Here is a 12,919-nt window from a genome sequence, read left to right on the forward strand (position 1 = left end):
TGGTGGGTTCGGGTCACGCGCAGACTGAATCAGTCAACACAACACATTCAGCCGTGGTTCAGCCGACTCCTCAGGCTATGGGATTTAAACTCTCTAACTTTATTATGAGTCAACTTTCTACTGAAACAAGGCAGTGTTGAATCAAGTTCATGTTACTGCAACTCCAAGTGGGGTTTCAGTTACCAAAGTTTGTTCTTGTTTGTAAACCCAACATTTACAAATGTTTGTTGAGCGTCTGTTTAGCTGCTTCTGTTTAATGCTGCCTCCACCATAAAAATATGCAGGTCTTTAATGTCTTGACAATTTCTTAGATCAGTGGGCTTACATATTTTAATTAGCTGTTTCAGAATCAATATGTCAATATGGTAATTTGCGATGCACAATTAATTCTTGAGCCCTGAAAACAACAAGCCCCTATTTGTTCGTTTGGTGCCTTGGATCTTAATGATGATAATAAAAAATAATAAGTTATACTTGATAATAGTAGTCTGTGTTTTCTCCAGGCCAGCCAGCTGGGAGTGTACAAGGCATTTGTAGATAACTACAAGGTGGCCCTTGAGACGGCAGAGAAATGCAGCCAGGCCAACAGCCAGTTCCAGAAGATTTCTGAGGTAGGTTGTCCAGACACGATATACGAGAATGCATTTGAATGCTACCAGGGACACATTCATGGGATTCAGTGGTGATTTGTCCTTTTGCGACTGTTGTTTTTCTATACTACCATTCTGTTAATTGCATTCACCTGGTATCTCAGGTTCAACTATAGTCCCTGATTAGACAGCTAGAATAAAAGAGATACTATGTAAATGCAAAGAACTCACTGGTAGGATGGAAAATCTGTACTGGAGTCCTGAAGACCAGGATGGTTACGGTTCCTGTTCAGCAGGGAGTGGAACTGGGAGGGATAACATACTCTACCATACAGATTAGACAAAATTACATTTTATTATTTGAAAAAATTACATACTAATGCTTTAACCTGACCACATTTTACTTTAACTTGTTTTCAGATAAGTTTCATTTCAAAATGATAGCTTTTGGACAGCTTTTGCAGATTATTGCTAGCATCAAATTTAAACTCTTTTCAGTTGCATTTCTTTTTAACACGTTGTGTGCCAAAAACGGTCCGGACCGCTTTTGAGAAGCTATGCGTTATGTGCCATAAACGGTCCGGACCGTTTTTGGCCCATTTTTTTTAAAATATATTTTTCCCACGTGGGGCGCTCTAACAAAACTTTGGGATCATCCAAGGAGTCTCTAAGAAGGAGAGGCCGGATGTGGATCCATGTCAAAAATGCTTCCGTTCGTCCGCTCCAATGTTAACTCCTTGACTAAAAGCTTAATATCGCCTATTTCTTTTTAACATGGTGGAAGTGAGCCGTTTTCGATCGGCGATCACTCTGCAATGGAGGATCGCGTTAGAAATATTATTGTTCCAGGCGTTAGTCGGGACCCTCCGCCGTCTCGCACGCAGGTTTTGTTTACATGCACGTCCACGTCGGGGCTTCTACAGCGCAAAACATAGCAGTGTAAGTGGATGGAAGATATGCAGGCACTGGATGTACCCTATTTTAATAAACCTCTGGCACACAATGTGTTAAATGCCTTTTTTTAAAAGGGTGAGGTTAATTTCAGGCAATTTTCTCACAAAATTGAGAGAACATTTTGGAACACATAGTTTATACATCTTCATTCTTCATTTATCATTGTGCAGGTTTATGTGTAGCTAGATATAGCCTAAATCCTAAGTAACAGTTGTGATGGTTTAATACATTATGCACGCTTGACTGACAGTTTAAATCTAAGCTCTCACAGTCTGCTGCAGTGGCCCTATACTTGTGCTAGTGCTTTTCACTTTCACATTGCCTCAGCCATGCTAACTGCAGACACTGGCCCTCATGTATCAATGGAGTGTACAAACCAGCTTATATTTGATCCCAGGAATCATCTTACGCCCACGTCCAAGTGAGATTTATCAAGCGATCCTATACAGCCAATCCTAGCGTACATTTGGTCTGTCCTTTGATAAATGTGACGGCTGAAACCGACCGTCATTTAAATAACACACCCTTAAATATTCTCGAAACGACCCGATTTTACGACATGAAGAACCGGAATACGACCAGACCATGTTTTATACTACCAGGGCACAGTTGTCGACATACAGTAGCTACTGTATATGATCCCGCCTCGCTGCCTGTCCGGTTTGCGTCCAACTACACACACACACACACACACACACACACACACACACACACACACACACACACACACACACACACACACACACACACACACACACACACACACACACACACACGTTTTGGCACACCACCAGTCTTTGCCAGTGGGATTATTACCATGTATTCCGTAACGGTACAATATTTGTCAAGTAGGCTAGCAGCCTACTGGAATGACACCAATCACATCGTCATGAATCATACATTTGTATATTAATTTAACCCATTACCGACGTGCACGGTGCGCGTTTGAGTTACACTAAAATAAAGCGATCATGTATTCCCCTCCGTGAATCCCGGGCTGCCGTGACGCCACGTTAATGAGAGATAGCCTGGCAAGGCAGTCATAATCTGAACATTTATGGAGTGATTGATGAATGAATGAATGCATAAACATAAATGGATGAAGGCTAGTGTGTGCTGGGATGGTTATATCTCCCATCTCCCGGTGGCCCAAATAAATCCACTGCATGAAGATTACCTGCGCTGGGCACAGGTTTGGAGCGTCGGGTTTCTATCCTAAACGCAGGTTGCACATAACTCCATAGGACACGCTACTGTATATAAGTTTGGAGACCTGAGACCTCACTGTCCATGGAAAAATTCAGCGGTGCCGGTCTCGACTCCCGAAAATGCTCTCGCGTAAGCGCTCTGAGCGGGCGTACGATAAAGTCAAAGTCACGATAGAATGATAAAAATGTGACAATTGCGGTGATCTCAGTGTATGCCCGTTTTTTGGTCTACACCACTTTGATAAATGAGGGCCACTGTGTGTGTGTGTGTGTGTGTGTTTTGTGAGGGTGGGAGTGTATCACCAAGAAAAGTGATGAATGCAATCCTTCTGTTTTCAGAACTTCAAAGTAAAAGGACCTAAATATTCTGGGGATTGTACCATGGAGGGTAAGTGTGCACAAGCATCTTTATAATCCCTTTTGTCTGTGTGTGTGTGTGTGTGTGTGTGTGTGTGTGTGTGTGTGTGTGTGTGTGTGTGTGTGTGTGTGTGTGTGTGTGTGTGTGTGTGTGTGTGTGTGTGTGTGTGTGTGTGAGAACATGCATACCTCAATCTGTCCATCTCTGTCTGTCTGTGTGTGTGTGAGACTGGGATGATACTTTAAACCCACCCCTCCCACATGCACGCACGCGCACACACACACACACACACACACACACACACACACACACACACACACACACACACACACACACACACACACACACACACACACACACACACACACACACACACACACACACACACACACACACACACACACACACACACACACCAGTTCCCTCAGCCCTAAGACACCAGCCTAGCCTCTTCTACTTGTGTATGCAGCGGCAGGCGTTGGAAGGGATGCTGGCGCATGTGTGAGCGCACTCGGCTTCTGCCTCTCTTTCTTTCTCTCTCTCTCTCTCTCTCTCTCTCTCTGTCTTACACTCTCTCACGCTCTCTCTGTATTTGAGAGGAGCAGAGTGGGGAGACGCAAAGCTAGAGGACAGGACAGGAGAGATATGGAGGTGCTACTGGTCCTCAGACTGTGTTGTAACTGCACATACGGTAACAACTTGCATGATGCCATCTACTGCTGTTTTAATTTGGACAAATTGTATAGATGATGTTTTATCTGTTCTTGATGCAACGGTGTTTATGGTGTGTAAGTGGGATGGTGTGTGCGTATAATGAAGTTAGGGCAGTGTGCTGTTCTGTGATCGTCACTTTGAGCTGTCAGGTATATCAGAAAGACTGTGAGCCGGTTGTTCAACGCTAGCAGAGTTGGGATATCGCAATCTCTGTGCATTTAGAGGCTTTGTGTCATAAGGAATGAACAAACTGCGTAGGTCCCACCGTATTAGACTGGAATGTGGTTGTGTGTGTGTGTTTTGTGGAACAGAGCCCATGTATTGGAGATGATGTACAGTAGGTACATAGATTGTGTAGAAGTGTCAGTGAGGTTGATGAGGGATAATCCTCCTATGAGGATGCTCCCCGAGCCGCTACAAAAGACGAGCAGAGACACGTCTCACCTTTTTAACACTGCACATTAAGGAGAGAAAATGAGCAGCGAGGGAGGGGAGAGTGACAAGACAGGCGAGAAGAGAGGGAAAGAGGAGATTCAGGAACTCATGCAGGGATGAAAGAGTCTTATACAGGAACAAAGAGCCTGCGTCTGCTTGTGTGAGTGTGTGTGTGTGTGTGTGTGTGTGTGTGTGTGTGTGTGTGTGTGTGTGTGTGTGTGTGTGTGTGTGTGTGTGTGTGTGTGTGTGTGTGTGTGTGTGTGTGTGTGTGTGTGTGTGTGTGTGTGTGTGTGTGTGTGTGTGTGTGTGTGAGAGAGAGTGTGAGTGTTTAGAAGCAAAGCTGGGCTGTCTGCCTCACACTGCACTTCATAGGGAATACTTAGTGCCATTATTGACTGGACAACAAACGTGTGTGTGTGTGTGTGTGTGTGTGTGTGTGTGTGTGTGTGTGTGTGTGTGTGTGTGTGTGTGTGTGTGTGTGTGTGTGTGTGTGAATTACAATTCCTGTGCAATTTGCTCTGTCAGCTTTCTGTAAACTTCAGTTGTTTTGTGGACTAAACCAAATCTGCAAACAAATCAAAGGACAAATAAGGCAAATAGGCAAATGGATGCAAAGACAAAGGCAGCAGTGTTAAGAAGTTAGAAGTCACTGTGATGGGGTCTGACAGTCTATCTATTTTTTGTTAGGATAGAAAGTGGTGCATCCGTGTATTAAAAAGCTGTACATGCATGTGTCAGTATCAGCAACAATGTACCTGTGAACCTGTCTGTTAATTTATGCAAGGTAGCTAAATCCACCATATTCAAGCCATTGTCTTATCCTACTCTGTATCACAACCACCACACACCAGCAGTTACACAGACCACACGGTAATGGTGTACACCACCACAGCCAGCTCAGTCTGTAGCACGGAAGGTCTGCAGCCCGCTAGCTTCCTGCTCCCTCAACAATCAACCTTTAACAGCCCCCAGAGGTCCACACTTTGATTACTGTTTGCATTGCTGTCCCCTTAATTAGCTGTCAAGGTAATTGAAGGATTTCCTCTAGCTTGTGTTGGTGCTGTTGAGGTTTGTGTATGTAAGCCAGGTATGTTGTAGCTATTGTTTGGCGGAGTTGTATTCAGTGATGATTCATCCACCCATCTGTGCTTTTGACTTTGCTTCCTCCCTTCTTCCCTTCCCTCACTAATCATTAGGCTAATTGTAGCCTGACAGCGTGCCACGGGTTCGAGTCCCGACGGCCATTTCCTGTCAGCCTGTCCTATCCATAAAGCCATAAAAGCCCCCCAAAAAATGTTTCAAAATAAATAAATCATTGGCTAATTAAACCATTGTTTCTCTTGTCATTAATTAGACCATTATATTACTCCATGCCTCATTCCTTGCTTCCTTCCTCTCTCTTCCTTCCGTAATTCCTTACTTCCTTCCCTTTATCCTCCCTCTCCTCCTTCCTTCCTTCTTCCTTTCATGATCATTAATTGATTATTCCATGCAGTGTTCCTTTCTTTTTATGCATCCTTCTTTCCCTCCATCCTGCTCTCTGTCTTTGCATCTTGTCGTCTACATTATCCAATCGCAGTAAATGGTCTGATAATTTGTGGTGGGTGTAATACACCAAAACATTTTGGTGTTACAACAACTTTTTGTTGTCCCCCAACATGTTGGTCAACTTTCTCTATTTTACCTCCTCATGTTCCTGTGTCTTGCCCAGTTCAGTGGCTGACTGATTGGCAGAATCGAGGGCAAGAAACTGGCTGTGTGTGTGCGCGCGTGTGTTTCTGTGTCAGTATCTTCCTGTGTTTTGATTTGATTACATGTCCACATGGTCCGAGCCCGGGTCCAAATGGGTCCTGTCCCCTGGCCAAGTCATCAAGGGGACCTTGAGAATTGGGACAACCTACTGTGATGAGTCATCGACTTCCAATAACCTGTCCCTGAGTTCTTATTTCTTCTCATCTTCTCTGGCCCTCTGCTCTCTGCCACACTTTGAACTGCTCTCAGATACTTTCTATTTCCATATGAGGACGACCAGCTATAATCACCATAATGACCTACTAAAATGGACAAATTGGGATTTTGAAGTTGGAACAAAATGGCCGCTGTGTGACTATGCTCAATGAGGGACAGTCTTCTCTTAAATGCGTTTGTTATGTATGACTGTATTGCAACTGTTCGTCTAACAGTGGTAAAGGCCCTTAGCAATCGCTCAGTGTTGAAGCACAGGTTCATTCACACGTGTCATGTCCAGCCTTCAGCTCATTGAGACTGATGATAGAGATTTGTCACATGCTCAAACGGGTGTGGCAGACTGCCAGACTGTGCTAACAACGTACAACATATTAAATACAAGGTATAATAAAGTCACAACACAATTACAGGTAACAGTGAGGTTAAACTCTTGTTTATGCAGGCTTTCACGTTTGCAGCTCAAGGAGCAAAAGAAAATAATTAGCAGTACAGAAAGGAAAACAAAATGAGCACAAAAAGCCTGAGAAAGCAGCATGTTAAAATCAGTGTCTTGTCATTGAAAGAGGTCCTTTATCACATGTAGTGCATTCAATATAGTGCATGTCAGTATCATGTTGCCTAAGTCGCGATGGAAATCCTAAACACGTGCATCAGTATAGTGCAAATCAGTTAAGCACACAGGCGACAGTCTTAGGTTTGGTTCAGCAGCCTGACAGCTGCTAGATAAAAACTCTGCCACAGTCATGATACTCCGGTATCGCTTGCCAGGTCGAGGGCGCAGCAGTGGTTGAACAGGCTGTGGCTGGGGTGATGTCTATCCTCGATGATACTGTCAGCCGTGGCTAGCAAAGCAAAGTTTGTTGTTTACCCAGGGTGTCGGACTAAGTACGAAACTTGTTTCCAGCCGGACCCTGCATGGAAGCCTTGCTCAAGGGCTATTCAGCGGTGATTCATGATTGATGTGATGAATTGGGGAATCGAACTAGGGACCTTCCGGTATCAAGGCCGCCCCTCTAACCACTAGGCCACCGCTGCCACCGGCTATATATCGCTTATCGTGTATTTCCTGGAGGGAGGGAAGCTCACCTCCTACGATTCTCTGGGCTGTCCGCACCACTCTCTGCAGAGCTTTTTTGTGTTACAGGACAGTACAGTTCCCATACCAAGCGGTGGTGCCACGAGGGCTCACCCTTAATTTCTTCAGGCGCCGAAGGCAGTAGAGCCTTTTTCACCACTTGTGTTGTGTGCGTGGACCATTTCAGATCCTCAGAGATGTGTATTCCCAGGAATTTTAAGTCACTGACCTGTTCCACCTCAACGTCTCTGATGTGAATAGGCTCTATGCACAGCGGCCATATTGGACAGAAATTGGGCCCCTTCCTTCCTTCACAGGTGTTACCAATGACACTAATGAAGGCTCTGTTCCATTTAGCGTAGCACAGTGGTTCTCAATCTTTTTAAAAGTGCTCTCTCTTTGGCCTCCTGAAATCCACTATCAGCTCCTTGGTTTTTGGTGACGTTGAGTTTAAATACAAGTAAGGTGCTAAGTAGTAATAAATAATAAAGCGTAGAACATGTACAGTAAGTAACCTGATAAGTGTGCAAAAAAACATTATCACTATACAAAGACATTGGTGTAGTGAATGACCATAGACTAGCATATACAATTTGGAATTGCACTGTCCTATGGTTACTGAGGTAGTATCTAAACTGTGTGTTGCAGGAATACAAAAAAATAACTATAGATACAGTATACTGTATGTATATATGGATGAATACATTTGCAACTGAAGATATACAGAATATACATTCATGCAGCATAGAGGCAGCATTATTAATAAACAGAGGGAAAGACACTTGAAAGAGACTCAGCAGAGCTCTTCTAAAAGATTCTCTTTGGGCAGCGTGCGTGTGTGTGCACATGTATGTATGTGTGTGTGAGTGAGAGAGCTACCATTTGAGCAAGAGAGAGTGCACATGACTACACATACATGTTTAATATGTTATGACGAAGCCTAACGGTACTCCCTATAGGTTCCTGCTTATATATAGTAGGAGGCTAGACAAAAGATGCAGAAGGATTTTGCACCATTGGATGCTGTGTGTTCACACAGAAACAGGAGCTATGTTGTAGTACAAATGGAGATAATTAATCTAATACCTTATCTGCATTAAGGGCCATCAATACCAATAATGTTTACTTTTATTGTTTTACTGTGACCTTTTTCTTGCATGATGTTCGAAACAAATAAAAAGAAAGAAAGAGTTAAATATTTCAGTAAAGTATAAAGCATATATACAGCGGTTTGTGAGATTAGCTCCAGGCAGGGAGACAAACACACACACACACACACACACACACACACACACACACACACACACACACACACACACACACACACACACACACACACACACACACACACACACACACACACACACACACACACACAGACCCTGTCATAGACGTCTGACCACGGTCATGAAATTCCTGGAAATATTTTGATATCAGAAAAAGAGTTTTTCAGACCTGGAAAAAAAGAGATTTTGTTCATAAAAAAACATTCCCTCACACTGAATCAGGAACAGTACTGACCTAAACCACCTCAAATTGTTCAGTAAGTTACTGAAACGATTTGAGGTGGTCTTGGTCAGTACTGTTCCCGCTCGCGAGTGAACGCGAATGTCTGTTTACGTCGTTCGCGTCAAGTAAAAATGTTGTTATCTGGTCGGATGCCATAATGAGCCTTGTACTGTAGTGCGCTATGCCCTAGGATAGGGGCTTTAGCAAGCATGATATTTGGAATGGAATTCTCTCAGTCTACTGTGTTAGACACAAAGGTATAGGCCTACTATTCTATAGAGGTAAGAAGGTGGTGCTGGAACAACTCGGATGTATTTAACTGCCTTTTTTATTAAGTAAGTAAAAAAGTGGACAACGTTTGGATGTGAATTACATCTTCATCAGGTCCTGATGAAAATTAGTTGCTCCAGTGCCGCCTCCTTAACCTCTGTTGACCACTGTCCTGCTCCTGTGATGCACTCGACCGGCTGCCCAAACTGACCTGGTTGTGTGGTGGAACTCACTTTTCTTCTAGTATTCTATATTGGTAAAAATGTGTTGGAACCCCATATATATATATATATATATATATATGTATACAGTATGTGCGTGCGCACACACACATATACATACACTCCCACACAGTGTGAGTTTCTCACCTAAAGCTGTCATATATGTCAGGTCTATAGACACTCACACAGCAGCCCGGGCCCCCGGGAGTTTAAAACTGTGAGAAAGAATAATAATGTGTGCGGACATGGTTCCTGTGCTGTTGATGTGCGTGAATGTGTACATAGAAAAATGAAGCCTTGTGCCGACGCTGCTTAATGTAAACTGTCATTCACATACTCAGCACAGTGAAGCTTACCTAGTAGCAGGCAACCTAAATTTGCAATGGAAAAACTGTCCCGGAGCCAATGAGAACCGTAGGGCAGCTCCAAGCCTAGCGATGGACTGCATGTTAAACAGCCTGTGTGTGTGTGTGTGTGTGTGTGTGTGTGTGTGTGTGTGTGTGTGTGTGTGTGTGTGTGTGTGTGTGTGTGTGTGTGTGTGTGTGTGTGTGTGTGTGTGTGTGTGTGTGTGTGTGTGTGTGTGTGTGTGTGTGTGTGTGTGTGTGTGTGTGTGTGTGTGCGTGCGCGCGCATGTGCAGTTTAGATGGTAATGCTACCTCCATATTGCGGTATTGAATCACTGCATTCCTCCTTCACAGTCTATAGAACATCAGATGAACTCTAGAGTTGTCTTTGGGCAAAGTGAATCATCTTTTACATTCTTCTTGGGTCAGTCAAAGCCTCTTTTCAGTCCCACAGGCGTTCAGTTCATCATGATGTGAGTTGAGTGGAAGTGCCCCCCCCCCCTGTTTAGCAATGACTGTGTGCCCCATGTGTTTGTGATGCCTCATATGCCCACGTACAGTGCCATGCTGTCTCAAACCTCCTACCTCAGGGAACCAGTGCTCAGCCGTGTGTGTGTGTGTGTGTGTGTGTGTGTGTGTGTGTGTGTGTGTGTGTGTGTGTGTGTGTGTGTGTGTGTGTGTGTGTGTGTGTGTGTGTGTGTGTGTGTGTGTGTGTGTGTGTGTGTGTGTGTGTGTGTGTGTGTGTGTGTGTGTGTGTGTGTTGTGTACCAGAAAACCTCCCAGAAGACAGACCTTTACTCTTTTCCCTTCTCTCCACAGCTTTGCTGTATAAGCCCATTGATCGTGTGACCAGAAGCACCCTGGTCCTTCATGTGAGTAGTACTGTAGACAACATGAACACATGCACTGTCATAATGTGTCAAGACACAAACAGTACTTTTTTTCTTTCTTATATTTTTCTTCATGCCTATAGACAAATCAACATATTAGCGCTAGAAAATAATCTAACGGGGGCGAAATCAGTGTAACAAACGACTGTTTGTTGCAATAGTTCACGTCCTCTCATGCAACTAAAGGTGATGAAAATTGGTGACGGAAGAATCGATATGACCGATGGTGGCTTAAGCTCGCTGTTGTCACTAGTCGTGTTGAAATGCATGACTGCAGCATGATGAGGAAGCTCAAACCACAAACTAAAAAGGGGAAGGGAGAGTTTCAGAGGCTATCTCTCTGAAAGAATGTTATTTATAAGCTGCTGGTGACTTAGGTTGTGAATGAAGAGATTACAATCACTATGATGCAATTTTTTTTAAATCACTAATCTCAACAGAGAGGACATCATTTTTCATACATCAAATTATAAGCTGCAAACTGATTAGGAATTTAGAAAAATATAGTGCAAGGCTCCAAACATCCCAAAACAAACTAGTAAGGCTACTTCTTGGCCTCAATCCCAAAACCCATCTAACCCCTGCTCATTTTGCTAGGATTGGATGGCTTAGGGTTGAGGACAGAGTACAGCAACTTGCTATGGGCCTGGTCTTCAAGATACACCACAACATTGGGATCCCCCTGTATTCGTCAAAATACTTCCAAAATGTTAATGAAGTCCATGATCATAACACCAGAGGCAGCTCCACGAATCATGTTCAACCCAGATTTGGCTCAACAAAGGGAATTAACTCGTTCTCATGCTATTCATCAAAAATGTGGAATGCCCTACCGAAAGGAGTAAAGGAGTGTAAAACCCTACTCACTTTCAAAACTGCCCTAAAGAAACACCTTCAGGAGGCTGCAATTCGAAAATGGCCCCTGTCTAAGTCTTAACCTACCCCCCTACCCCCCCCCTTTTTCTTTTTCTTCTCTTGTACATATTTTTCACTCTTCATACCAGTAACCTGTAAGCTGATTGTATGACATTCTGTACAGTAGTGTGTTTATCTGTCTGTCTCTTATATGTCATCATGATTTGTATGCATGGGGATCTCATCTTAAACAAGCTCAGTGCTTAATGAGTCTTCCAGTTTAGTACACTTGTATTGTGAATTTGTACTTCCATGTACTGTTGTTCTCATGTCATACTAAATAAAGTACATCAATCAATCAATCAATCAATCAATCAATCAATCAATCAATCAATCAAGTGGACATCAGACTTAAGTGCACAGTTTTACCACAGTGAATCTTTATATCTATTTCTACTATCTCAGATGGCAGCTAACAGTTATTTTCATAATCGTTTAATCTGTTGATTATTATTTTGTGATTTCTTTTATGTGATTCATTTAAACCTTAATATGAGGGTAAAATAAGGTTAGTATTCAAAAAAGAGAAAATCTACAATATTTCCCTTTTTAGGGCTACTAAGCAGCACAGCAGTTGTGACCAGCTCCTCTTGTCTTTGTGTTTGTGTTTGTGTTGCGTTGCACAGGACCTGCTCAAACACACACCAAAGGACCACCCAGACTTCCCCCTCCTGCAAGACGCACTAAGGATCTCCCAGAACTTCCTGTCCTCCATCAATGAGGAGATCGACCCTCGCAGGACTGCTGTCACTACGCCCAAGGGAGAGGTGTGTGTGTGTGTGTGTGTGTGTGTGTGTGTGTGTGTGTGTGTGTGTGTGTGTGTGTGTGTGTGTGTGTGTGTGTGTGTGTGTGTGTGTGTGTGTGTGTGTGTGTGTGTGTGTGTACGCTGCTCCAATGTAGGGTCCACATTCTGGGATTCTGTATTTGTGTTTGATATCAAATTTTCTTACCTGAACACTTAACATAGACCTTATTAGTATAAGTTGAAGTTGTACTGAAAGTCCACTCACACAGGCTACGCTTAGCACTGTAGCATTCAACATACTTATTATAGATTACTTGGGTTGTGAAACATGGTTTCGGGAGAGATTCTCTCTTTCCCCAATCCCATCTAGCCTGTGAGTTTGGCATTCTTTTCTTACAAAGAAACAGCCAAAAAAAATGAATATCTTTACCAGTATTATTATTTGACACAGGCATGATACAGGCACTGTCAGTTTGTGGCTGTTTGTGGGAGTTGCAACTTGAAGTGACATCTGGTTCTCCTCTGGTAGGCCCGTCAGCTGGTGAAGGATGGGTTCCTGGTTGAAGTGTCGGAGGGAACCAGGAAGCTCCGCCACGTTTTCCTCTTCACCGACCTGCTGCTCTGTGCCAAGATGAAGAAGACCGCTGTCGGGTAGGTCCACCCTTATTGTCAACATCCAATTTCAATTGGAGCATTTTCAAACCTTGTGGAGAGAAAAATGGC

General features: G+C 43.5%; 1 protein-coding gene across 4 annotated transcripts in view; it reads left to right on the forward strand.

Annotated features, from left to right (window-relative positions):
* The window catches only part of abr (ABR activator of RhoGEF and GTPase), a 134,918-nt gene that overhangs the window by 63,365 nt on the left and 58,634 nt on the right, over positions 1–12,919 (forward strand). For all 4 annotated transcript variants that reach the window (XM_084073984.1, XM_084073983.1, XM_084073985.1 and 1 more), the window contains 5 exons: positions 504–611; positions 3,092–3,140; positions 10,466–10,518; positions 12,078–12,218; positions 12,726–12,847. In XM_084073984.1, coding sequence (XP_083930110.1) covers positions 504–611; positions 3,092–3,140; positions 10,466–10,518; positions 12,078–12,218; positions 12,726–12,847 — 473 coding nt within the window. The remainder of the gene's footprint in view (positions 1–503; positions 612–3,091; positions 3,141–10,465; positions 10,519–12,077; positions 12,219–12,725; positions 12,848–12,919) is intronic.

This window comes from Gymnoscopelus microlampas (assembly GCF_963454915.1).
Source record: "Gymnoscopelus microlampas genome assembly, chromosome: 12".
Classification (NCBI taxonomy): Eukaryota; Metazoa; Chordata; class Actinopteri; order Myctophiformes; family Myctophidae; genus Gymnoscopelus; species Gymnoscopelus microlampas.